Source organism: Mugil cephalus, chromosome 1 (genome assembly GCF_022458985.1).
Source record: "Mugil cephalus isolate CIBA_MC_2020 chromosome 1, CIBA_Mcephalus_1.1, whole genome shotgun sequence".
Classification (NCBI taxonomy): Eukaryota; Metazoa; Chordata; class Actinopteri; order Mugiliformes; family Mugilidae; genus Mugil; species Mugil cephalus.
Window position 1 is genome coordinate 52,588,696 of NC_061770.1, and position 26,396 is coordinate 52,615,091.

At 38.9% G+C, this 26,396-nt stretch overlaps 1 protein-coding gene across 1 annotated transcript in view; it reads left to right on the forward strand.

The window, feature by feature from the left end:
* trpc5a (transient receptor potential cation channel, subfamily C, member 5a) overlaps positions 1–26,396 on the forward strand; it is a 184,152-nt gene that overhangs the window by 145,978 nt on the left and 11,778 nt on the right. The window contains exons 14-17 of the mRNA XM_047608558.1: positions 8,774–8,969; positions 10,137–10,346; positions 21,156–21,197; positions 23,920–24,009. Coding sequence (XP_047464514.1) covers positions 8,774–8,969; positions 10,137–10,346; positions 21,156–21,197; positions 23,920–24,009 — 538 coding nt within the window. The remainder of the gene's footprint in view (positions 1–8,773; positions 8,970–10,136; positions 10,347–21,155; positions 21,198–23,919; positions 24,010–26,396) is intronic.

Here is a 26,396-nt window from a genome sequence, read left to right on the forward strand (position 1 = left end):
CCTTTTTACACTGGTTGTAATTTAGTGCAATGATAACATAACAATGATAACATAACACTCTCCTCCCTTGAGCTCCGGGCTGCCACAGTGCAGAGCTAAATAAGATTAGCTTTAACAGGTTTTCAGTGTGTTAGTATGTTGTTTTTGTGGTTTGCTGTCATACCTACACCATAGCCTGAAATTATTCTCCTTCGGAAAACCACTCGAGCTCTGCAGTTTTGTAATTTAGATTTAGATACTTTAAACCCTTTCTCCTCTAACCATGCGAGCAAAGCAGTTGTCTATTGTGCCACGTCTTTCTCAGTCTTGCCTGCGATCAGAATGTCATCAACATATTGCAATATGCAACATGATTTCAACAATGGATTTTGGAATTTGGACATTAGGACCTGTAGGGCGTGGTTAAACAGGGAAGGGCTATCCGTGAGGCCTTGTGGTAATCTAGTATAGGTGTATTGCTTCCTGGGTTTCATGGTGACGTCACACCGTCTCAGCGGCGCCATCTTTAGGATCGTCAGATACCGGAAGTACGCTGTCAATATGCCGTCTATCTGTGCTTTTGGCTGCGATAGAGCTAAGGCTAAAAATACAGGACTTACGTTTTACAATATCCTCAAAAACAATGAAAGAAGACAGAGGTGGGTCGCTGACATTAAAAGGGATCACTGGACTCCCACAGAACACTCCAGATTCTGTGCTGAGCACTTCATCTCAGGTAAGTTATGTTTACGTACGTAGCCAAGTGTTAGCATGCTACCAATCGCAATATTAGTCACAGAATAAAAATAGTCGCGATAAATCAGCGCTTTAGTATTGTTTCAGATAATTAAGATTACTTCGTCGTGTTTAGATTGAATTACTAGTTAGTTAGCCAAAAACAAGCTAGCAAATGTAACGTTCGTGGTAGTTTTAATCGGCTAGAAAGCTTGTAAAGTAGTAAATAAATACATAACTTACCTGATCCCATTTGTCTTCTCACTCGATAGGGGGTATTGAGGTTGGTTTATGACCTCAGGGGATTTCATCTGTAGCGTAATAGGAGGTATTTCTCTGCAGTGTGGCCTAAGTTTGTACAGAATGTCTAATTCTGCATCTAGTCCAACAGATGCAGCCACCACCTGTTCGTTGATATAGACATTGTCCACTTTACAGGTTTGGGGTTTTCACAGGCATATTTGGCTCTTAGGATAGGTAATATCATTTCCCAAAATTCCTCATAGTTTTCTACTTCTTCCCCCTGTTCTGGACAACGTAGAAAATTTTATGTGACGTGAGCTGGATCCTCAGGCTCCTGGTAAGAGCATAGATGCTGTATCCAGACTCGCCATCGGTTCATTACTTCACTCTGCTCTGGCTCACATATCTTCCCCCACCATAGTAAGGCATTACTTTGCTCGGTGGGAGAGGTTAGGTATCATTCCATTCCATTCCATTCAGTTCAATTCAATTCAATTCAATTTTATTTATATAGCACCAATAAGGATACAACTTGTCTCAAGACGCTTTATAAAAACCGGCCTTAAAGCTCCAGAGCAAGCCTTAGAGGGAGACACAGCGGTTAGTAATAAAAAATAAATTATAAGAGATTAGAGGACAGGAGCTTGGTGCCAGAGAAGAGAGAGTAGAAGACAGGTCCTCAGTGCCTTGTCCCCTTGCGGCCTAGGCCTATAGCAGCATAACTAAGGGATTGTTAAGTCCAGCCCTGACTATAAACTTTGTCAAAAAGGAAAGTCTCAAGCCTGACCTTAAAAGTACACAACTGGGAGCTGGTTCCAAAGGAGAGGAGCCTGATAGCTGAAGGCTCTACCTCCCATTATAATTTTTGAAACTCTAGGAACCACAAGTAGACTTGCACTTTGAGATCACAATGATCTGTTGAGACAATATGGTACTATGAGGTCTTTCAGATATGATGAAGCTAGGCTTTCAGGAGTCCTGGCCACCTGCTTTATGTGAGAATTAAAGAACATATCCTTGTCAAATATAACACCAAGGTTTTTCACAGTAGGGCTGGAGGCCAAAGTAATGCCATCCAAAGAAACCAAGTGATTAGATAATGAATCTTTGCCATGTTTAGGGCCAAATACAATGAGTTCTGTTTTGTCTGAGTTTAGAAGTAGAAAAGTACAGGTAATCCAAGCCTTTATGTTTTTAAGGCATGCTTATGCTTGGGCATGCTTATGCTTGGGCGGCTATGGCTCAGTAGGTAGAGCGGATTGTCTATGAACCGAAGGGTTAGCGGTTCGATCCCCCGAGTGTGCCATATGCCGAAGTGTCCTTGAGCAAGACACTGAACCCCCAATTGCTCCCAGTGCAACTGGCGCTGGTGTGTGCTTGTGTGAGTGAATGGGTGGATGTGTCTCTGACTGTAAAAGCGCTTTGAGTACCTTTGAGTAGGTAGAAAAGCGCTATATAAGAGCATGACCATTTACCATTTGGAGTTTAACGAGCTGATTAGATTCATCTGGTTTCATGGATAAATATAACTGGATATCATCTGCATAGCAATGCAAGTTTATGTCGTGCTTTCTAATAATATTGCCTAAGGGAAGCATGTATAATGTGAATAATATTGGTCCTAGCACAGAACCCTGAGGAACTCCATAGCTTTCTTTGGTATATATAAATCATTGTTTACATGGACAAACTAGAATCTGTCTGACAGATAGGATTCAAACCAGTGCAGTTCCTGTAATCTAGATCACACTTTCAAGTCTGTAGTAGAATACTGTGATCAATAGTGTCAAATGCAGCTCTAAGATCTTGCAGGACAAGTATAGAGACAAGTCCATCATCTGAAGCCATGAGGAGATCATTGATAACTTTAACCAGAGCCATTTCTGTTCTATGATGAACTTTAGACCATTCCTGTTTAAATGATCACACAACCGATCGGCAACAACCCTTTCTAAAACTTTAGAGATAAAAGGAAGGTTGGAAATTGGCCTATAGTTGTCTAAAACATCTGGGTCAAGAGTATGTATTTTAAGTAAAGGTTGAATTACAGCAGTTTTAACAGACTGTGACACATGTCCTGTTAATAAAGATAAGTTTATCTGATTTAATATGGAGGTATGGGTCAGGATGGGTTCTAGAAGACAAGTTGATTGTTTAGATGCTGTAATAACGGAAGTGAGCTCAAGAAGATCAGTTAGAAAGAAAGAATCCAAATATTGACTAGGTCCTACAAAGGTTTCTAATGCCACTGTACTGCTGCACTGCTGTAACAGCATCTCTAATGCCAACAATTTATCTGTAAAGAAGCTCAAGAAGTCATTACTGCTGAGAGCTGAAGGAATAGATGGCTCAACAGAGCTGTGGCTCTTTGTTAGCCTGACTACAGCGCTGAAAAGAAATCTGGGGTTGTTCTTGTTTTCTTCTATTAATGAAAAATAATATGCTGTTCTAATCTTAATATGCTGTTCTAATCTAATCATTCTAATCTTAATCTTTTTTGTTTGTTTTTATATAAGTTGTTAAACTATCTTTCCAGGCTATGTGAGGTTCTTCAGAATTAGTAGAATGCCTAACTACGCAACTGTGAATTATACCATGGAAGTACCCTCCTCCGATTTATCACCTTCGTTTTCAGAGGAATATTTAAAGTTGTACTAAGCGATGCTGCTGTGCTATCAACAATAATAATAATTTATTTGTGATGGAGTTAGATTGTGGTTGCTGTCATCCACATCACTGACATAAGGCACTGAGGTAAATACTGAAGGTATTAATTCCTTATATCTAGTTACAGCATCATCAGATAAGTGTCTACCAATAACGAAATGTCTTTCCAATTTCAGTGTAATCCCTTATTGGGAATTCAAATGTTATAAGGAAATGATCATACAAAAGAGGGTTATGATAATATACTGTAGACCTTCTATGCCATAAGTTAGAATAAGATATAGGCTATGAGTTAAACAGTGAGTTGATCCATTTACATTCTGAGAAAAGCCAATTGAATCTAATAGTGACATACATGAAGAGCTAAGACTGTCACTGCCAACATGAGCATGGATGTTAAAGTCACCTACTATAATGACTTTATCTGTTCCAAGCACTAAATCACATAGAAACTCAGAGAATTCAGCTAAAATTTCAGAGTAAGGTACAGGTGGCAATACACCACAACAAAGAGAATTGGTTGATGAGCAAGACTAACAGTAAGGCTTTCAAACTAATTAAATATTTGCTTAGGTCTAGGATTAAAACATAAATCAGAGTGGAAGATTGCTGCCACTCTGTGTCTGGAGGAATGTGATAGTTACTATGACTGGGTGGCGTAGACTCATTTAAACTGACATACTCATCATCCTGCAGCCACGTTTCAGTCAAACTAAATAGATCAATCTGATGATAAGTTATCAAATCGGTCACTAAAAGAGATTTAGATGAGAGAGATCTGACATTTAAAAGACCACTTTTAATTGTCTTATTGTTCTGTTGTACTAGTGAATTTGTGTTGATTTGTATAAGGTTCCTATGAATAACTCTTGCTGTTATTTTTCGATCTAAAACATCTGGGAGCAGACAGCACATCTACAGAGTTTAGGGCATCATGGGTGTGAGACAGTACTAGAGAAGCGGCAGAGAGGCGTGTAAGACTGCAACTCTGCCTCCTGGGCTGATCTCTGGGTTGTCATGGTTTTGGGGGTTTAATAAAATCGGCCAAATTCCTAGAGATAAGAGAAGCTACCACCAAAGTGAGGTGAACTCCATCTCATCTAACCAGCTTTCCCCAGAAAGAGTTCCAATTATCAACGTAGGCCACGTCGTTGGCTGGACACCACACAGCAAAAATCCCAGTGTACATTGTACTCTATAGGTGTACATTTAACTCCGGCTTCGTTGTACATACAGGTCCAAGAGTTCGGTGTTCACTGAACACCATCAAAAGTGTATAACATATACTCCACATAAAGAGTTACATTTGAACCCTCTGAGAGTGCAATTTTACTGTCACTGGTACTTTTAGACACTATTTAGTGTATATAGTGCTTTTTGACACTTGCATTGTAAACCTAGAACTCCCATAGAGTAAAATATATACTCTGAGTAAGTAATTTGCAGCACTTTGCAGAGCTGATTATGTAACACTCTGAGAGTGAGGATGTGCTCTATGACACTTTTGAGGTGAATTGTTAACACTTGAGAAATTTATAGTCCACACAAGAGTTTCTTGAAAATATAACATCTTTACTATATCGTAACACATTTCTTATACAAAAACATGCACAGACACCACATATTGATCATCTCCTTCGAAACCATACGTTGTTTGCAGATCAAACGGCTTAAACAGGAGCAACTCATCAACTTTCAGCATGGAAACAAAGCCAATTGAATCTAATAAAATGAATCTTCTAAATGAAGAGCTAAGACTGTCACTGCCAACATCAACATGGATGTTAAAGTCACCTACTATAATGACTTTATCTGTTCTAAGCACTAAATCTCATAGAAACTCAGAGAATTCGGGTAAGGTACAGGTGGCGATACACCACAACAAAGAAAAATGTTTTTTGTGTTTTCCAGTCTGGATGAGCAAGACTAAGAGTAAGGCTTTCAAACGAATTAAAGCTTTTCTTAGGTCTAGGATTAATACATAAATCAGAGTGGAAGATTGCTGCCACTCCTCCTCTTTGGCCTGTGCTTCGAGGAATATAATAGTTGCTATGAAATGGATCGGTTCTAAAAACAATGAAAAGCAAATTCTGCCTAAGTGAATCTAATCGTTTTTGTGTAGTTAAGTCAGTTTCAGTGGTCACACAATAATACTGTAACCTTGCAAAGTACAATTTCATCAAATGATCACTTGCCAGTGACTGAAAGGGTGTCGGCAATTGTCCACAGGATGTCTGTTTTTTCCTCAAGAATGTCACTGAAGACCTCTTCATCGACCTCTGTTCCAGTGTCATCCAGCACATATGTCTTTTTCAGTGGGTATACTGAACTTCATTTTAGCTATGAATAGAGAAAAAAATTTAATTAAGTCTGCGGTGCATTATTGTTCATCTTACTACCACCACTGACACGAGACAAAGTAGGAAAATAAGTCCATTGCCCAATTACAGCTACGTGAATGGGGAAGGATTTAATTCAATCAATACACAAATATTAAACATTAAACATTGCTTTAGAAATGCAGTTCAGTGTAAACCTCAAAAACTCATTCAAAGCTAGAGAGAGGACCATACAAAGATTTTAGGTCAGCCTGTTAGCTGGTGTTTGGAATGTGAGAAATTTAAATTTTCTTTATTTTAATTTGCTCTAATTAAATTTGTTTAATATGAACATTTAACACTGTTTCCGCAACTCGTTTATAAAAAAATAAAGTATTTACTTTAAGTATTTTCATCTGATGTTGGTCAGATGATCCTTTATTCATTTATGAATTTGGTGGGGTCTTGTTGATTTTGCGACAATGATTTTCTTCCAACTCCTCCACTGCTTCAGGCTCTGGCGCGTACAGGCTCTTTCTCTTTGCCATAATTTTGGTAACGGTAAAAAAAAAAATAAATCCCTTTACACGTTCTTAAATGGATTGTTGCAACCATATATGGTCAATTTGGGGCGTTTCTGAATGCAAATGACCCGAACCATGCACGAACATGATAGTTAAGAACAGGTGGGATTTATCATCACCAATTACTTATTAGTGTGAGTAGGACCGGTGTCCACACATTTGGTAAATCCAGATTTTTTTGTATTTACACACATTCTAAATTTCATTCCTACGTCAGAATTTAGAACCTTTTCTATGCACAGTTTGATAAATGAGGCCCCAGGTCTGAAAATCCCATCCGGTATTTTCGATGTGAATGAGGTATAACAGTGGCTGCACCAGTTTATGACTGTCAGGAAACGCAAATGTGTAGGAGAACAGGGAGGAAGGAAAGTGAGAGGAAAGAGCAGCAAAGGAACAAGAATAAAATGAAAGGAAAAAATAGAAGCACAAGAGGAAAGGTAAGAGGAGAAGGAGAAACAAGGAAACAGAATGGAAAAGGAACATTAAAGAACGGAAAGGATGGATAGGAAAGGGAAGGAAAAGAACGCAAAAAAGGAAAGAAAATGAAAGGAATGACAAATAAAGATAAGGAAAAAGAGAAGGAATATAAAGGCAGAAGACGTGAGAAAGAAGAAACACAGTAGGAAAACATTGAGTGGAGAAAGGGAAAAGAAAAGAAGATGAGAAGAAAGAACCTGAAGAAACCTGCCAAAGGACAAGAAAATAGACCCGCAGAAAGGAGGGAATGAAAGGAAACCAGGAAAGATGAGAAGAGTATAATGAAGAAAAAAGACAGAGGGGATGACGGGGTGCAGAGAGAAGAAGGAAAGTAAATGATGAGCAGGGGAAGGGAGCAAGGAAAGAAAAGGAGGAAAAGCAAAACAAGAGGGTAACATGCAAATGAAAGACAAGAAGAGAGACAAGGAAATTAATGGAAGATGAAAGAAGGCTAAACAAGAAAAGGGAGAGAAAAATAAATAAGGAACTGGAGAAGGACAAAACTTCTTTTTTTTTTACTTTTACCATCTTCTATACATTCTACACAATGTCATGCTCAGCTGCTTCATTCGACTTCCATTCAATTCCCCCGCTCTTTATTTACACAGGCACCTTAACTCACTCGCCCTCTTACTCCTTGTCATTCAACACATTTCACCTCCACCCACATTTCCATAAAAGTCATGCCGTCACACTGCCCATGTACTGATTGATACAACTGCCAATTGTACACTGCCATGAGAATACATGCAGGAGTCTTGAATATTTGATGCAGTATAAATATAACACCCTGCAGAAAGAAGCTCTCTCTCACTCATTCATTCATTCTACAGCCGGGTGCTGCCAATGTTCCCTCATCAAAAATTCTGCCACTGTAGCTGTGACTGTCATACAATGAGACCCAGAGAGAAATGATGCAGGAAAGCAGTGGAGTGAGGAGGAATGGTGAGGAAGGACATGAAGAATAGGATGAAAGGCAGCGTAAATGGAAAACATTCAGAAAAATCCAACTCTGTGATCTTAAAAACATACCTTAATACTTACTTGTCCTTACTTACAAAGGTAGCAGCTCCAGACCTTCTACCATGGTCTCCAACATGGCTTACTAAGATTTAGTGTCGTAAATATAGAAAAACAGATACAAATGTTTTCACCAGCTTAACCATTTACAGTGGAGGTTCTGTTAGACCCACTGTGGGTGAATAAACCAGCCAGATTTCTGAGCGCACATCACTCTCTTTATATACTGTATATTTGTAAGCATACCCATTTTCCATTTTTTTCTTACTTGAACACTGCCGTTTGTTTGTTTTTGTATTTTATATTTTATTCTTTAGTCCACCCATATGTGCACTGTGTGCACTGTCTGTGATGCTGAATGTCTCTGCTGCTGTTAACAATTAGAATTTCCCCATTGTGGGATGAATAAAGGCAGATCTTATTTTATATCGTGTTTGGAATAAACAGATGCATCGATTTGTTTTCTCAGACAACGAATTTCTGTTTGTCCTTCTTCTTCTTGACCTTTTCTGTGGGTGTTTAATCCTAATCCATTTCACTAATGTTGATATTTATTAAAAAAAGAAGAGCATTTCAAACGGATACGACTTCAAAATAATTCAGTCATTTGCATTAAACCTTAAACAGAACATTTGTGTTTATTGTCTCCACTCTCTCCACTCATTTATAAATCATGTCTTGCTCCTTGCTTAATTTATTGTACCCATGTCTCTTTAGTGAAAGAATTTGCTCTCTGTCCTCCCTTAGGTTATTTGAGACTCTCCAGTCTCTGTTCTGGTCGATATTTGGACTGTTAAACTTGTACGTCACCACCGTGAAGGCCCGACACGAGTTCACTGAGTTTGTGGGGGCGACCATGTTCGGGACGTACAACGTCATCTCGCTGGTGGTTCTGCTCAACATGCTGATAGCCATGATGAACAACTCCTACCAGCTCATTGCCGTGAGTTACTGCATGAAATTCAGGATGTAAGCCCTGAAGATTGGATGTCCTCTATCGCAGTTTTGTGTGTTTCCAGAACAGCTACTCAATAGAAAGGACAGGAAAACATAAGAAGGAAAAACACAAAATGAGCTTAAAGGGGACATAAAACAAACAGAACATACACCAGCATAGTAAAAGTGTACATATTTTAAACATAATGCCGAAATAAAACATTGTAAAATAATCAGCCTTTTTAAAGAAAATCAGCTTTTAAAATGCATTTCTGAACTGTTTTGTATCATACTCGCCGCCATCTTTATTTTACGTCACTCTCTGTCATCTGATTTGTTAGTTGCTTTGACCGCAAATGAAGAAGATGCAGTTTAGGGAAAAAATCTGTCAGAGGACGATGGTCAAAAGTTTAAGACCATAGCTCAAAAAACGAAAACCCCTTTAGTGTTAAAAAAGGGGCATTCTGTGTTTCAAATATTACCATTTCTGTTTCATGTGGCACATTCACATGGGATAAACAAACTGTGTTGCTATGGGTCCGCTACCTTTCACCTCACTCCACTGCATCAGAGACGGCTTTGCAAATTATAATGGATGCTTCGCGGAAACAACCGCCCAGTAGACGGTTCACGCCTCCGCGTTGTCCATTCAATTTTGATAATGGATACCTCGTTGGGCATTATCCTTTACATATAATATAATATAATATAATATAATATAATATAATATAATATAATATAATATAATATAATATAATTGGGGCAGCACAGTGGCTCTGATGCCAACCAGCGAGAAGGTCTGGGTTCAAGTCTGGCTCATGACCTGCTTGTTAGGTTATTGATGATTCTAAATTGCCCATAGGTGTGAGTGTGAGTGGTATTTTGAAGGTGTATAATATAATATAATGATTTTCGCTGTCGTCCATCTGTTCCCATTGAAGGATTGACAGATTGATTGATTGATAGATCACTGTCAGTCTGGATGTTTTAACTATTTTAATTCATCTTGTCACTTGGATGTTTAGACTTTAAGCAGCTAAATTTACTCCACTAACGCTTGCCATGATTTGGTTATTTTGTTGAGATAAGCAGTTAAAGCGGTTCTTGGCTTTGTGGAACCAAGTCTGTCATTATTTGATCTTGTGAAATCAAGTCTCTCCTCCCTGTCCACCAGGACCATGCCGACATCGAGTGGAAGTTTGCCCGCACCAAGCTGTGGATGAGCTACTTCGACGAGGGCGGGACACTACCACCTCCGTTCAACATCATTCCGAGCCCCAAGTCCATCTGGTACCTGCTCATGTGGCTCCACAACAAGCTGTGCAAGAGAGGCCAGCCACCTGGGGAGGACACACACAAATGTGAAAACCTCAGAGAGTTCACAGTGAGTGACTGCAGAGAAACAGGACAGAATTGTTTGGAAGACTTTGATGCTAACATCAGTCATACTGGTTATCTTGATCACACTTTATCAGTCAAAGCTAAAGCTATTACTATATTTTCAATGTAGTCAGACTCATTTTCTGCCCTTCATTGTCAGGATATAAAGGAAGAAAGAAAGAAAGAAAGTCTCTCTACTCCCAGACCCGCCTGTAAAACCCCTAGTTTGAATCCGTAAAGTGTTTTTACACCAGGAATGTTAATCTTTCTGTAGACATGTTTTGTCCGTTGCGTATGTTTTCTCAAAGACTTAGACTCAGACTCAGCTTTACTGATCCCTTTGCAATGACTCCCTCAGGGAAATTGTGTTTCCAGCAGCTATATACAAAAAAATAAATAAGAGAACTAAACAATGTACAATAAAGATAAACTCTTAAAAGATTAAATTACAAATATTGCACAGTCCTCTGTGGCCTATTTCCTCCTCTCCTCGAGTGAGGAGTTGCCTGATGGCATGAGGGACAATGGAGTTCCTGAGTCTATTAGTCCTGCACTTGGGAAGAAGCAACCTCTCACTGAACTGGTTCCTCTGGTTGCTGATGACAGTGTGCAGAGGCTGGCTGGTATTGTGAATAATGTCCAGAAGTTTGTCCAGTGTCCTCATTTCTGCCACTGTCACCACAGAGTTCAGCTTCGTGCCGTGGGCGTGGGCTAGTTGAACCTATTGAAGAAGTCATTCAGTTGATTCGTCCTCTCCATTGTCCCCCCATAGCTCTGGTCTTTGTGTTGTGACCTGTGATGGTCTGCACACCTTCCCAGACCTCCCTCATGTTGTTCTCCCTCAGCTTCCGCTCCGCCTTTCTCCTGTAGCTGTCCTTAGGCCTTCACATGGTGTTTCACCTCCTGCTGTGCTGCCTCCATGTCCTCCCTGTCTCTGCTCCTGAAGGCAGCCTTCTTGTTGAGGACAGCTTTGACTTCTCTAGTTACCCATGGCTTGTTATTAGAGTCTTGACAGGGGAGACCACATCTGCACAGAAGTTCAGGTGATCCGTCAGACAGTGAGTCATCCCCTTTACGTCCTCCTCGTGCAGGTAGATCTACACATCCCAGACTGTGGTTTTATAACAGTCTCTCAGGGCACTTTCCATCTCAGGGGATCACCTCCTGATCGAGCGAGTTGTTACCAGCTGCTTTTTGACCAGGGCCGTGTACAGTGGCTGTAGGTGAACCAGGTAATCCAAAAGGCGTTGAATAAGGTCAACTGGACTTGTAGATTTCCTTGAAGACGTTTCGCCACTCATCCGAGTAGCTTCTTCAGTTCTGGAGGTTGTGATCCGACTTCCTTGGTGGGGCTAGGGGTGTGGTTCTGTATGCATCCCTCGCTCTGTATGCATCCCTCACAAAGACGTTTAATCCAAGTATTATCATTATTATTGAATGGTGCACACCCAAAACTCACATGAGAAATACTTCTACTTGTGAGTAATGGGTCATCAACCCTTTATACTGGTCATGTGAGTTTAAATTTTTGAAACTCATATAATTTTTTATTTGTTTTAGATTTACCATGGCCCTGCTGACTGAAAGTCTATGCAGATATAAGGATGAAAGATATAAGAACAAATAAAAGAAAATCGAACCGATAAAATGAAATTAGATTAAATGATACTTTCATATTTTGGAACCAAAAACAGGAACACATTACCCCAATTTTGTCTGCACTTCACTGCTTCCGGTTTTTCCTCTCTTAAAACTTTTATTCTCTTTGGCTTTTAACTCAGTTTGAGACATTAATTCTTATTGTTTGTTTCACGATTTTAGTATTTTTTTATCTGTCCTAATGTATGTGTACAGCACTTTGACCAACCATGTTGTTTTTAAAGTTCTTTATAAATAAAGATTGATGATGATCCTCATGGGGAAATTTAGAATGGAAGGGTACAAGAAAAGAAGCAATTATAAGAAGAACCTCATATTTTTCCTTCTGCACTTCAATCTCAGAGTAGAATGCGATTTTTTGTGACACAACAACATGCAGCTCCCAGAACCTGAGAACAATGCACTTGTTGGACTCTACAAAAAAAACAAAACTCCCAAACTTCACAACAACAGACTGAATGTCTGATGTGTTCATTTGAAAACTAATATATATCACTGAGCAGTCATGCAAAGTTATGGCTGGGAAATCCATGTTAACAAATCAGTAAGAGGATTCACAGGCTCAGGTGTTTCTACTTTATTATCAGCAAAGACAACATATATTTTTATGATGTAGACTATAAGCAAATAAACTAAATTGAATTTATACTTAAAACGATACGTTGGATCAAAAAAGTAATTTGTAACACTTTATCAGGGCGATAAAACAAATGAAGGAGAAGCTTAAAAAAATTGAAGGCCGATTATCGGGCAGCCAAGGGACACAGCAGTACAAGTGGTGCTGATTGAAAGGTCCTGAAACGGTATGAGGACATGGACGCAATATATAGTCAGAGACCAGGGAACGGCATTTGAGGTTTTTGCTATCTCAACTCAATTTCCTTAGTCAGTTCAACTAAATGTGTTGTGTACTTGAAATATCGTGTTTTTCTGCGCCCAATTAATCAGTCCAATCAGAATTATTACATTACATACATTTCTGAGTTGACTCAACTTATGTACATGTGGCCCCTGCAAAAGTGCATATGCAACCCCACGTGGCCAACAAGGGTTATCAACCTCCTGCAGCACCATGTGCCACACAACACTTCCTTTTTGGATCAGGTGGTTTTCCAAGGTAAGAACACACTTTGACCCTGCTTGTATTTATCAAAATGCTTGACAGGTAAACTGGATAAATGTTACACTGGATTGTAAAATTAAATTTTGCAGCAGCATTTTTTAGTAACATAAGATTGTTTATGGATTATTTATTTATTTTTTTAACTTGTGTAATTTTTAGTTGCTGTAGTTGTTGGCTCAACCACAAGAGAATGGAGGAAATAAAATGTATGAATGCATGACCGTTCAGGGCTTCTGTAGTGTGTGATTTTAAGAACAGAAAATTATTTTTTGCAAGTACCTAAATAAATCATGAGAAATGTTATAGAATGCAATGCTAGACATTTCTTTTTCAACATTGTATGGTTGAATGAGTTTACAGTACACAATTCATGTCCAGTTCTTAATAGTTAATCTCATTCAGTTGTGCAGTATAAGTGCTAAAGACAAATGAGATCCACTAGAAAGATGATGTCTCACTCTTTTAGATTTGGTGGAATTAAACAAACATATTACATTGGTGTTACAGAGTGGAAGTCCTTCATAATAATAATCCTTCATCAAACATCTTTGACATGTAGCATACCCACTACATGATCAACTGAAAAGTGCTGAAATTGAAACATTAACTGGGCAGCAGTGGTGAGTGAAACAATGATGTTGGTAAATAATAAAATTAAATTAATGAAATTGAATATTACTAAAACTACTTAAAAATGAAAATATGACATTTTTGTATGACATGTTAATTGTGGGCTGTTTTTTTTTGTTTTTACATTTATTTTTTGTAATTATTACCATTTTTAATGCAAAGGTAAACGATAATGAAACGATATGGAAACACAGAAAGTACTTACAGACAGTGATGTATGGAGATGTCAATCTCAATTTGACTTTCTTTTTCTTCAGAGCTGGAGACTTCTACAGAACAACCAGCCCTGTGAATTAAATGAATTGGATCTGTAAGTTCTGCACATTTTCTTCAGCCAACCAACGAAGCATCCCAAGGCATTACAGGCTAAGACACAAACACTATAATAGGTCTTGCCCTTTGCCTTGCATCTACAGTGGCTGTGTGTGCTCTTTTAAGATGCAAGCTGCTCTTAAAAACCATTTGTTGAAACATGAATCAGTGGTCAATCAATATCTTGACAGAATGCCTTGACAGTTCTTGTGGGGCTGAACACAGTACTCAGGCTATTCTGCAGACAGTCTTATAACCACAAATGTTTATACAGTAAAACTACATAACATAGTAAGAACACTCAAGAAAATGTCTATGCCTGTAAAAGCCGTAGAAAATACTTGTTGTAAATGTGTTCTAAATGTTATAACAGTGTTTTTGTAGTATGTATGTAGTATTTGTTTCTTTCAAGACATACTTGAAATCTACTTGAATGACTAGTTAAATTGCACAAGCTTCTAAGCACGTAGCTTTTATATCTCACATCTACCTTCATACCATCACAGTTCCTGCATGGTAGCAGGCGAGCACTATATTAAAGTTATTTTACAGATAGTTTTATTCTGTAAATGTTGAAGATATTAAACTTTAAAAATGTGTTACATATGTGGCAATTGTGTTGTCATAATTGAATTCATGTCATAATTAATTTATTAATTTCAATAAAATGGCATTCTGAATGTTCTTTGATGTTAAAGAATAGTTGTCATACTGTATATTTAAGTCGTGTGGGGAAATAATGCAGTTCAGTTTTTTTTAATTAACTTATTAGTGCAACTAAGATCAACTGTTCAAAGAGTTATCTGGCTGGCTTAAAAACATATGTTTATTCAACAAAATACTTAGTTGAGTTAACTTGTCTTGTTATGTTTGTACAACTCAAGATATCATTCCAAGCTTGTTGGTTTTACTGGTCATTTTATGTTGTCTAAACTAGGATATAGGTTTGTACAACTTAAAATATCTTGTTGGCTTCACTAAAAAAACTTGTTGATTAAGCTTAAAATCTAAAGTTAATAGGACTAATTTTTCACCTATTTATTCAATGTTTAAGAAACTCAGATACATGTTTAAACAACTTAAGCTTCTTAGTTTGCCAAACTCAACAATTCAAGCCTTAAACTGTTGTCCAACTTAAAATGTTAAGGCAGCCAGGTTACAAATTGTTTTAGGTTGAACGAGCAATTCATTTTTACAGTGTGCCTTGAACCCATTCCACATGGCACAGTCCTCCAAGTTTTTATCTTTTATTACGTTCATTGTGTTCTGCTTGAAAGCTCATACCTGCATAACGGTTGTTTTCTTTCGTTCACTGGTTGTTAGAACACAACTTTACTGTGCAGCCCGCTGATTCTAGTAGAAACGAGCGTGGGTTTGGCTAAAGCCCGCAAAACAGGGACTTTCTCATTCTGATGCCCACTTTGAACTTTAGCAAGTTGTTTTGATCACCTCTACATGCCTGAATGCAAAGAATAGCAGCCATGTGATGGCTGATCAGATATTTGTGTTAACAAAAATCGAACAGGTTTACCTAATAAAGTGGCAAGTGAGTGTATAGTTTACTTTGGATTGCTCTAATTAAATTAATGTTGCTACATTTAAGAGAGACATTTAAGAATGCTTACACCTTAATCAATATATTTTTTTTAGTCACAAGCCAAAATGTCACTTAATGCAGGCCACTGACATTTCTTTAGATAATATTTAGTCTTAAGTTGGTTTACGTACAATAAATGGAGATACAAACACACAAAATACCTTTATTGAGATATTTTACTCTATTAGAACCTTCTGCATAACCTTCATGCTAATTAAATAAAAATTAGTCCAATAAAGTAAAAGCCTCCAATTATCGATTTTTCAGGAAAAGCTGACATGTAACACTTCTGTACATACAAAACTTTTGGACAATGTTTCATAAAAATATGTACATCGTCCTCCTTAACCCTCAGGTACAGTATGTTCTGATTAATTACTTTGTGTTTAGCATTTGATAAAATCACCAAAATCTAAACCATTACAAATGGGAGAACAATGCAAATCAGACGCGAAGGCAGCCTTTGCATTAAAGCTGGCATCTCTCTTAAGTCCCTTTCACACTGAGCGAAAAACCCAAGTCGACACGGGTCAACGACTCGGCAATTGACCCGGGATTTTATTAGCTCGGCTTGACACGGCTTCGACGTGAACAGGAATGCTGCGTCGACCTGGGTTGTTGCTCTGATGTTGTTATATCTGCCTGTTACATTCTGACTCAATGGCCTGACGAACTGTATCATTATAGAAGCTTCAGCTCAAAAACAAGTTTTAGTCTACTCCCATGAAGACTGATCACTGAAAGCTAGAGATTTTTGTTAATTTTTTTCAAACAAGTCAGATGTGTTGTTACACGATCGTTAATGGAAGCACATATGTGACCGGCGACTGTGTTTATATACAGTTTGTATAGCGATATACCCACACTTTTTTAACGATCATGGCACCATGGACCATGGATCATGGTAACTAATTTTATTCTCCCGTAATGGACTTGAATATAACCTATAACACCAGGGCTCCAGGCTAACTTTTATTACTAGGGGCACAGTGGCCCCTAACTTAAATTTTTAGGGGCGTACTGTAAATCGACTTGCAAAGTAAATATTCACATTTTCTCTAATTTTTTCTGTATTACTGATAATTACTTTTACAATAAATGCAGAAACTACGATGTTTTAAATTGATGTTTTATTGTGTAACTATTTTGCTGCCTGCTGTCGGTGGTTGACATAACCTAAACATAATAGACAATTATGGTCTCCTATGTTTACGTGAACCAAGTGAACTCGCGCAGCCATCTCATCTCATTGTACTCCTTTACTCCTCACTAGGGTCACGGGGGTTGCTTGAGCCTATCCTAGCTGTCATTGGGTGAGAAGCAGGGTACATGTACCTGGAAGTACATCCCTGTCGCAACCTCGGAGTCATCTTTGACAATAACCTCTCCTTTGAACATCACATAAACCAAATCACCAGAACAACCTTCTTTCACCTCAAGAACATTGCCCAACTCTGCCCATCTCTCTCCTTCTCTGCTGCTGAAACCCTCATTCACACCTTCATCACCTCCAGGCTTGACTACTGCAACAGTATCCTTTACGGAACACCATCCAAAACTTTAAATAAACTACAGTACATCCAAAACTCCACTGCACGTCTGCTCACCCACACCCACACCCATGATCACATCACTCCAGTCCTCCACAACCTCCACCGGTTCCCAGCTCCACAGCATATTCAGTTCAAAATCCTCCTCCTTACACACAAAGCCCTCTATAACAGACCTCTTCCTACCTCACTGACCTACTCCATCGCCACAAACCATCCCGCAGCCTCCATTCATCTAAAGCAAACCTCTTTACTCCACCTCTCAGGACCAAGCACCGTACCTGGGGCGACAGAACCTTCTCTGCAGCTGCTCCCTCTCTCTGGAACTCTCTGCCACACACATCTGTGACTGTACAGACTTGCCCACCTTCAAATCCCTGACAGAAACACACCTGTTTAAAATTGCTTTTAATGTGTAGCTCAGCCTTTTGTGTTTTTAGTGTACTATTTTCTAGAAAAGTGCTTTTTAAATAAAATGTATTATCATTATTATTATTATATAAACACAGTCGACACGCATTCCTCCATTGGTCCAGTTTCCCAAACAACACATATGATTTGTCTGATTTGAAAAAAAAAAAGACAAAAGGAACAAAAATCTCTCCAGAGATCGGTCTTTATGGGAGTACATCAAAACTTGTTTTTAAGCTAAAGCTTCTACAATGATACAGTCTGTCAAGCCATGGAGTGACAACATCAGAATGAACAGGCAGATGAATCAGCATCAGAGCAAAAAACCCGGGTTGACGCGGCTTTCCTGTTCACACCGCGTCGAGACAAGCCGAAGCCCTGGGATTTTGCGCTCGATGTGAAAGGGGCTTAAGTGATGAAAGTCCTCTTCACCATTGTTTACAAGATGTGAAAACCGTGGAGTTAATTGCAGTTGCCAAACCAGCTCACTTGGTGCATTGCCGCCAACTACTGGGCTGAAGTGTAGAGCAGAAGTTTGTCAGCAAAAACAAATAAATAAATAATTTTTTAAAAAATGTGCAAATTTACCAGTCACAAATGCGTGAGTAGATGGAAAATTTACTCGCACTCTCTCAAATTTTAGGGACAAAATTCAACCATTTAGGGGCAGTAAGGAGCCCTGAACACAGAACAGAGAACACAGAAGAAGTTGTGGTTATCAAAGCAGAAGGCCTGACCCTGTTCACTAGACACTAGACTGAAGAGTGACAGGAAGTGAAGTGGTTTCAAGTGAAGTACAGTCGCACCACATGGACCGTCATCATCTGCGTCCATGAGCACAGAAGGAACATCAGCAGATAAACACGTCCTGATAAACACATTTAACAGTCCAGTCATCTGGAGACAGACACACAGTGCAGCTGGCATGTTCCCTTCAGCTGAGTTACATAAGCCAACCAACCCACATAGGTTCAGAGAGCCACACAGCACTGCAGAGATCTGATCAAGGGAAAGAGCCAGCATGTGTGTTTATGTGTGCATCCACAGTAGCCAGTTCATTAGGTACAGCAGTGAAGTCTAATGCATTTTAATAACAGTCCATTAGCTTTATGACTGTGGTGTGATGTAATGACACAATAAGACAAGATGTGAAAAGATGAGTTAAGATATAGGACAGGACTTTATTTATCCCCGTGGGGAAATTAAGGTGTTACAGTGGCAGCACAACAGTACAAAATACAAAAATTAGAATAAGGTCATACAAGAAACTAAAGTAAATATGTTAAGGTACAAAAAATATTTAATGATTGCATCGGATTTAAAGAAGCTAACTAATAGGTTGGAAAAAACAACTAATGTCAATCAAAGACGAGTTAAGACAATCAGAATAACAATCAGAATTACTTCATTGATCCCAGGGCGAAATTACTCCGCTCATACTCAAAGTGTACCAGTGCTGAGAACAAAGAGCAATGTAGGCAATAAGAATAAGTAAGAGTAAGCAGACAATTATAGTAAGAATACACACATCAATGTAATGTCGACATGTAAGTGAAATTGTGTTCCGAGTTGTTGCTCTATAATAACGTTTGATATAGGGTATTGCACAGCGCAAAGTTATTGCACATGGTGGGTCCAGAGTCCAATAATATACAGCACGCAACAGCATAGAAGATAGCACTGCCTACCACAGACTCGTAGAACATTCTGAGCATAGTCCTGCAGATGTTAAAAGACCTCAACCGCCTCAGAAAATAGAGACGACTGTGCTCCTTCCTGTACAGGGCGTCTGTGTTCTTTCCCCAGTCCAGTCTGTTATCAATCTGAACCCCCAGATACTTATAATCCTTAGCAATGTCCACATGGAGACAGGGGTGACTGGCACCTTGGTCATCCTCAGGTCCACCACCAGTTCCTTTGTCTTTGTCACATTGAGCTGTAGATGATTCTCCTCACACCATGTGACAAAGTTATCCACAACAGCCCTGTACTCCACCTTGTCACCCTTGCTGATACATCCAACCACTGCTGAATCATCCGAAAACTCCTGGAGATAACAGGTCTCCGTGCAGTGGTTGAAGTCCATGGTGTAGAGAGTGAAGAGAAAGGGAGAGAAGACAATCCCCTGTGGGACCCCAGTGTTGCTGACCACTCCGACACACAGTGTTGGAGGTGCACATACTGTGGTCTGCCAGTCAGATAGTCAACAATCCATGACACAAGGGAGGAATCCACCTGCATCGCCATCATCTTCTCCCATCTCTGGCAGTTTGCTGTCTTGGAGCTGCTTCATGTGGCCTTCATCCCCTCCCACATCTCTCTCATGTTGTTGTTCTGCATACTTTGTTCTATTTTCCTTCTGTACTGCTCCTTGGCCGGCTTGAGCTGGACTCTGAGTTCCTTATGTACCCACTTGAGCTCCCATGAATCACCATTTTTGAAAGCCTTCTTCTTCTGGTTCAGAAGGCCCTTGACGTTGCTGGTTATCCAGGACTTGTTGTTTGTTCTTCAATTAAGCTAAAGCTTAAACTGTGGCTCCGAGTGATAGTGACCTCTAATCATTGCTGTAAATAGTTTGTTTCCATCTTTATTTTTTGGCAACAGGTAAGATAGGGATCCTCATTTCGCTGTTTTTGTTTGTTATTTTGGCATTGTTCCGCTCTGAAGATAAAAAACAAAAAAAACAAAAAACAAAAAAAACGTCATTAAAACCATTAGACTGTATGTTTGGCTGTCCTCCTAGGGAGTGGGAAGCGAGGGCACTTTATCGTGTGTGACCCAGGTACCCCTAAGCCTGGGTCATAACACTGGAACAACAACATCGGTACATGATAGTATATAGTCCATAGTACAGTCGACTATCTCTTCCATGTTCCCACTGTGAGAGCCCTGCAATGTGTCCCAGGCTGTTCTCTCGATAATATTCAATGAGAGCAAGCGCAGCGAGCAAGCACAGATTCCGGGCAAATTTTTGTTAGACTTGATCATGGACAACATACTGCTTTGCTACCGAAGTTAACTAATGTTAACCATTGAAGAAAAAAGACCACATGATCAGTTAGCTCATGAAGTGCCTTTGTGATACTAGTACTCTAACAATAACTGAGTGCGAAATCAAGTTTTCTGTAATCTCTAAAAATAACACAAACTCCCTCAGTTCACTTGATTTAATTGGCTCCATCATTTTATGATCTAAGAAGAGCATTTTATAGCAAAGATATTCACATTTCTACTCCGTAATCTGACTTCAATGATTGCAATTCCAGATGAAAGCATCTAAAATGTAAATGAAGAGCAATATTCCGCTCTTCAAAATGTTCTCTCCTGATGGAGAAAATGATTAAGTGAAGTTCATTCACTCCAATGTGAAGAATCTAGGCTATGGAAGAAAGTGTCACTTTCACACCTTTGCCTTAGTTTTAGTTTGGTGCTAAAAGACAGGGCAGTAAATGAAATGTTTGAAAGGAGCAAAATATGAAGGGAAATAAAAAAGCATGTATCTAACAAGAAATCATCATCATCTCTTTGCAGGAGCGCCATGCTGATAGTCTGATCCAGAATCAACATTACCAGGTCTGTATTCTGTCTGTCCACTGTCTTTGTCTCCCTCACCCTCCCAGTATCTCCCAGTACTTGATCTCAGCTTCCAAGAGGACTTAAACCCATTTGATCAATCAATCCTGGTCCTATTTCAGAGTCTATATTCCTTGTTTTTGTTCTCTTCCTCCTATTTCTCTTCCTTCCTCTTCTCCTCCTTAAATCAAAATTCGTGACTGATGTTTTCATGTGATCAGATCAGTTATATTTTTGTCTCAATTTGTCTCCACAGTTCATTTCTGGTCACAATGTCTGATCAGGTTGGAGACATATTCTAGCTATTGACTGGATTCCTGTCGATTTTAGAGCGAGTCTGGTCTTTTCAACTCTAATGGGGGAATTCATTGGTTTAAATAAAATTATTAGAAAGTAGTGAAATTTCTGTTTAGGTTCTTCATAATATATGTATATATATATATATATATATATATATATATATATATATATATATATATATATATATATATTCCTGCATGAGTTTATTTTCTTTCTTAGTTTTTTTATTCATTTAATAGAAAAAAAAACTTTCATCAAGAAATAATAGAAAATGCAAATATAGAAAAAATTAAATAAGACTCTTATAATAATAAACAAAAACCAAAATCAATATTCTAATAATTTATAATGTAAATAACATACTTGAAAATGAGTGGGTCAAAGTAAAAACAAAACAAAAAAAAACTTTAAATCCCACCACTTTTCCTTAAATAGTTGATTAATGATAATTTGCTTCCTGTCTTCTCTATGTAAATATATACATGCACTGTACATATGCATATACACATACATATATGCACAACATGCATACACATGAACACATATTCCATATGTACTCAGTTTAGTTTAAGCCATTGGAGGAATTTACATGTTGTTGTCTCATTAAGTAATCAACCAATGAGGCGGGCCAGCAACATTGATTTAAAGACCAAAGACAAATTTCACAAGCATTTGGTGCTTGGTGGGCGGTAATTCAAACACACACTAACACACAGCATCCTCCCACAGTCAACACCTGTGATTGCCAAACAGGAAGGCCTGGCCTGCTGTCACTCTCCGCCTCTGCCAAAACACACACACACGCCGCTCACACGTTTAAGTGAAGGACAGACTCCTGCAGGAGTCTTTAAAAATCATGGACAGATATCAAACTGGCAGTCAGCACTGCCAAACACAAGGTACTGGCGTTCCTACGTTTGTAGTCGCTGCCAGAGCCAAGGTGTTATAATAAAAGAGTTTGGTCTTGGTTGATTTGCTGCACAAATTCTGACAAAAATCCCCCGAAAACTGGGCGTACAAAATATAGTTACAGCTGCCAGAAACAATGTTTTGTTTCTTTTGTACTTCACAAACGCTGGAGGATTTTTCTGTCGCATGACTACTATTAAGAAGAAGTATGGAAATTTCCACTCGCAGGTATTATTTATTTATATTTATTATACAGTGTTTTCAGTATACAGTACATGTGCAGAGAAAATAAAAGCCTTTCCACTTTGGCCCAGTCCTGCTTCACATGAGTAATTTCTGGTTAACTGAAGACAGAAACGATTAATGCAGTATGCAAGATAAGAGAATTGAAATGCACATTGGCACTTAATGCAGTTTGCATAATAGTTAATATTTGTGTTTACTGTGGTTCCTAGAAGGGTAAAAAGCATTTTCTTCTCTCAGTTCCTCTGTATATCTTCACCTGGATAGTTGATATAAAGTGGTAAAGAGTACACACTTGTGACATAAAAGCAGAACATGCAAAGTAGAACATCTATAGCCCTGAATTCTGTGGAATACAATAAAAACTTTCATTTCACTATCATTATAAATTAGATAAGAGTAACATGTGCACTGAATACCAAGTTTGAAAATAAATTAAAGTGAACTGAAACTACACAAATAAATTTAAGTAAGCTAGGAGAAAGAACAAAAAGTAGTGTTTTATTAAATTCTATCCTCTCGTTTACAGTATGACCATGCAGAAGTGAAACGTCTCTCTCTGATAGACACGTGCTGTTTGGGAACTTTTGTCATCCTGAATAAGAAACAAGCAGCCCTCCAGTTTGAGGGAGCACTGGCTCCATTAGGTAGATGTTCAACTGTGATGATGCTTGGCTGCTGGCACTAACATCTAACATCACTAACATCCATAGAATGCAAGCAGCCACTTCTCAGGGGGAAACCACTATGTTCTGCTGCTCTGGTCCAGCAGGAAATATGATCTGATCAGACATTTGCATTTACGTCAAAACATCAATTACTACTACTTTATTGACAAAGAGGTTGTGCTGCTGTGAAGTGTTGGAAATGTTGGAAATACTGGAAGAAGTTTCTAGCTTGATTCATCTTTTCAATCCTTTGCTTGAGCAACTGGTTGTTTTGCTCCCTCCATGTTTCTGTCTGTGTTTACCCCACATGGAGCAAACGCACTCAGAAAGAATGGGTTTATTCCAACCAGAGGGAAATCAGCAGAGCTGACATGATTATTAGGAAAGCAGATTATCAAATGTTTACACCAGCCTTCTACATCTGATCAGGTCAATGTGATCTGATGCTGCATTTACACAAAATAATCAGATTAATTAACAGAAGTTGATCAGTGTTCATGTTCTCTACAAATAAAACCAAACCTATCTCCAATTAAAAAACAAAAAAGCACAAAAAAGAGAGGGAAATTCAAGTAACACGTATTTAACACTGTCTCCAACAGGAGGTAATCCGGAACCTGGTGAAGAGGTACGTGGCAGCCATGATACGAAGTGCCAAGACGGATGAGGGCCTGACAGAGGAGAACTTTAAGGTGGGTGACCAACAATATGGCCAATATGTTGCAAATAAATAGGTACTTTCTGTAGAGTTCAGCTTGCAGAAACATCACGTGCAGAGTGACAGTTTAGTTTCAGGTTGTAATGATGCTATCAAGTTCTCCATTGTGAACTGATTACACTCCATCAAAGTTCAAATGAATCATTTGGGCAGGGTTTTATGTGGTCATGGACAGACAAGTAACAGCGACATACTCATACACGTCATCTGAGTGCTGTGGTCACAGACCGGTGCAGCTGATCCACTGGTGCAGAAGGAGCGCGTGCTGGGGGATTTCCTACCGCTGAAGCGGGTGCTTGCAGGACCAGGAAACCCCTCGTTCAGAGAGACTTGCCGACTTCTGATCACTTCACTTGGAGAAATGTTCCCTGATATCAAAACTTTGGCTGAAGTGGCGCTTGAAACGCCAGTTTCCAGTGTGGCAGCAGAGTCTCCAGAACAACATCAAAATAGCCATGAGAAGTCTAAAACCTCAAGACAATAGTCTCTGCGGCAGTCCCACTTGAAACATTTGATTACGCGAAAGCGGGCACACGATTCAGGTCCATGTGGACCAGGAGGAAGGTGTGAGACTTTTTGTTTAGGCCACAGGTGAACTGTTCATATTTCATTATTCATTGTTCATATGTAGCTACTGGGGCCACACAGTCAGTTGTTTTTGTTACATATTTTGTTACATAGAAAAAGTTACATATTCTTTACATTTTTTTGTTTGTTTACATTATTTGTTACGCTTGTTTGGACTGAATATTAATTAAACATGAATTAAAATGAAATGCTATTGAACATGTCATTATTATCATTTAAAAAATTAAAGTGGCCGGTAAAAATAGATTATGATGGTATTTTTATGACCCTGTCAGTTAAAATGACAGACAACAAAAAAGTTTGGCGCAACCTTTGATACCAATGCTCTTGCCCCAAAGTTGTGTTTCATATGTTTATTTTTCTCTAGGATGCAACACAGGGAAGTGAGACGGTTGGCTGCTTGTTGTCTGTTGCTAGGTAGGCGTGTCCTGTTTGGCTTAAAAGGCAATAGTGCCACCCAGCAGTTAGTGTTGTCCATATAAGCCTCTTTGTTCATAAGCTCAAAGAGCAGCTTATCTTCTATGGACATGCCAAGTTTTTCATCATGTGATATTCTTTGAAAAATGTCTTTATATATGTTTTCTACATTGTGGTTGAAAGTAGCAGTTTCAGTGGAACTCGAAGAAGTGTGGGGTACAACAGGAGTGACGATTTTCTCTTTCACCACTATGTTGCTTGTACAGGGCATGAGAATCGAACTGCATTCGTTTGCCAACACACTGGTCCTGAAGACGCTGACATTGACTGGCTTGTGTGCTCTGCCCAAGCACACATCTCTGACAATCACCCATCCTAAAAAGAGTCTCTGAGCAAATGGAGCATTATGTGGTCCATTACTTTGTTCACTAACTTTATGAAGCTGGATTAAGTCTCTGGGATCATTGCGCATTTTGGCTTGTTCACAGCAAATGGAGGATATAGACGATACAGTGTTCCCACTGTAAGCCATCTCTCTTGTAAGTTATGTGGCAGCTTCTGCATTAAGTGGCATTGACTCCGTGTAAAGTATTGATGTATGAAAGGCCAGGTAGGTATCCATTTGCTCTCGCTCCTTCAACCTCTATGAGGGTGTCTCCTAACACTCTCAGTTTGTGATTGTCTTTGGCTATGATTTTGGTAAAATCGTTCACTTTTTTAAGGAAAGTGTTTTCATCAAGTTCAGAAAACCTGAGTTTACCATCTCTCGCTGCATCAGGTATTTTGTGATGCCAGTATTAGCAGCTGTTGGACTAACTAGATAGTTGTTAAAAGGGGAATACACTGGATTGGGCTGGAGAGGCTGGTGGTTAATACTGGGTTGCTTTTTTACTATTCTGCCCCCGCTACCACAGCTGGACAGATAGACAACAGATCCCAAGAAAAACTCTGACTCAGAGGATCCACTTAGAATATTTATTTGAGAAACACTGTAAAACTGTAAAAACAAAATTTACATATTAGTTTTATATACTGAAAATACCGTTATACAAATATATTAATGGGAAAAGGAATGCATGTGCTAATGTTAACATTTGCTGCAATCGGTGGTAATCCAAATAATACATATAATAATCAAAATAACACACAGTATTATCAGTATTATAAACAATACACACAAACTACTCACAGGCATATATTTCCAAGCCGAACATGGAAATAATAATGTGTAACCGTCCCAACAATTGCGAGCCAGCCCAGAGTTGCCTGCTCAACAAGAGCGTTGGTATCTGCCAATATTCGGTGTTTATCACCAACAGAAAAGGGACAAGATCCGTGTACCGTTTGACTCCAGTG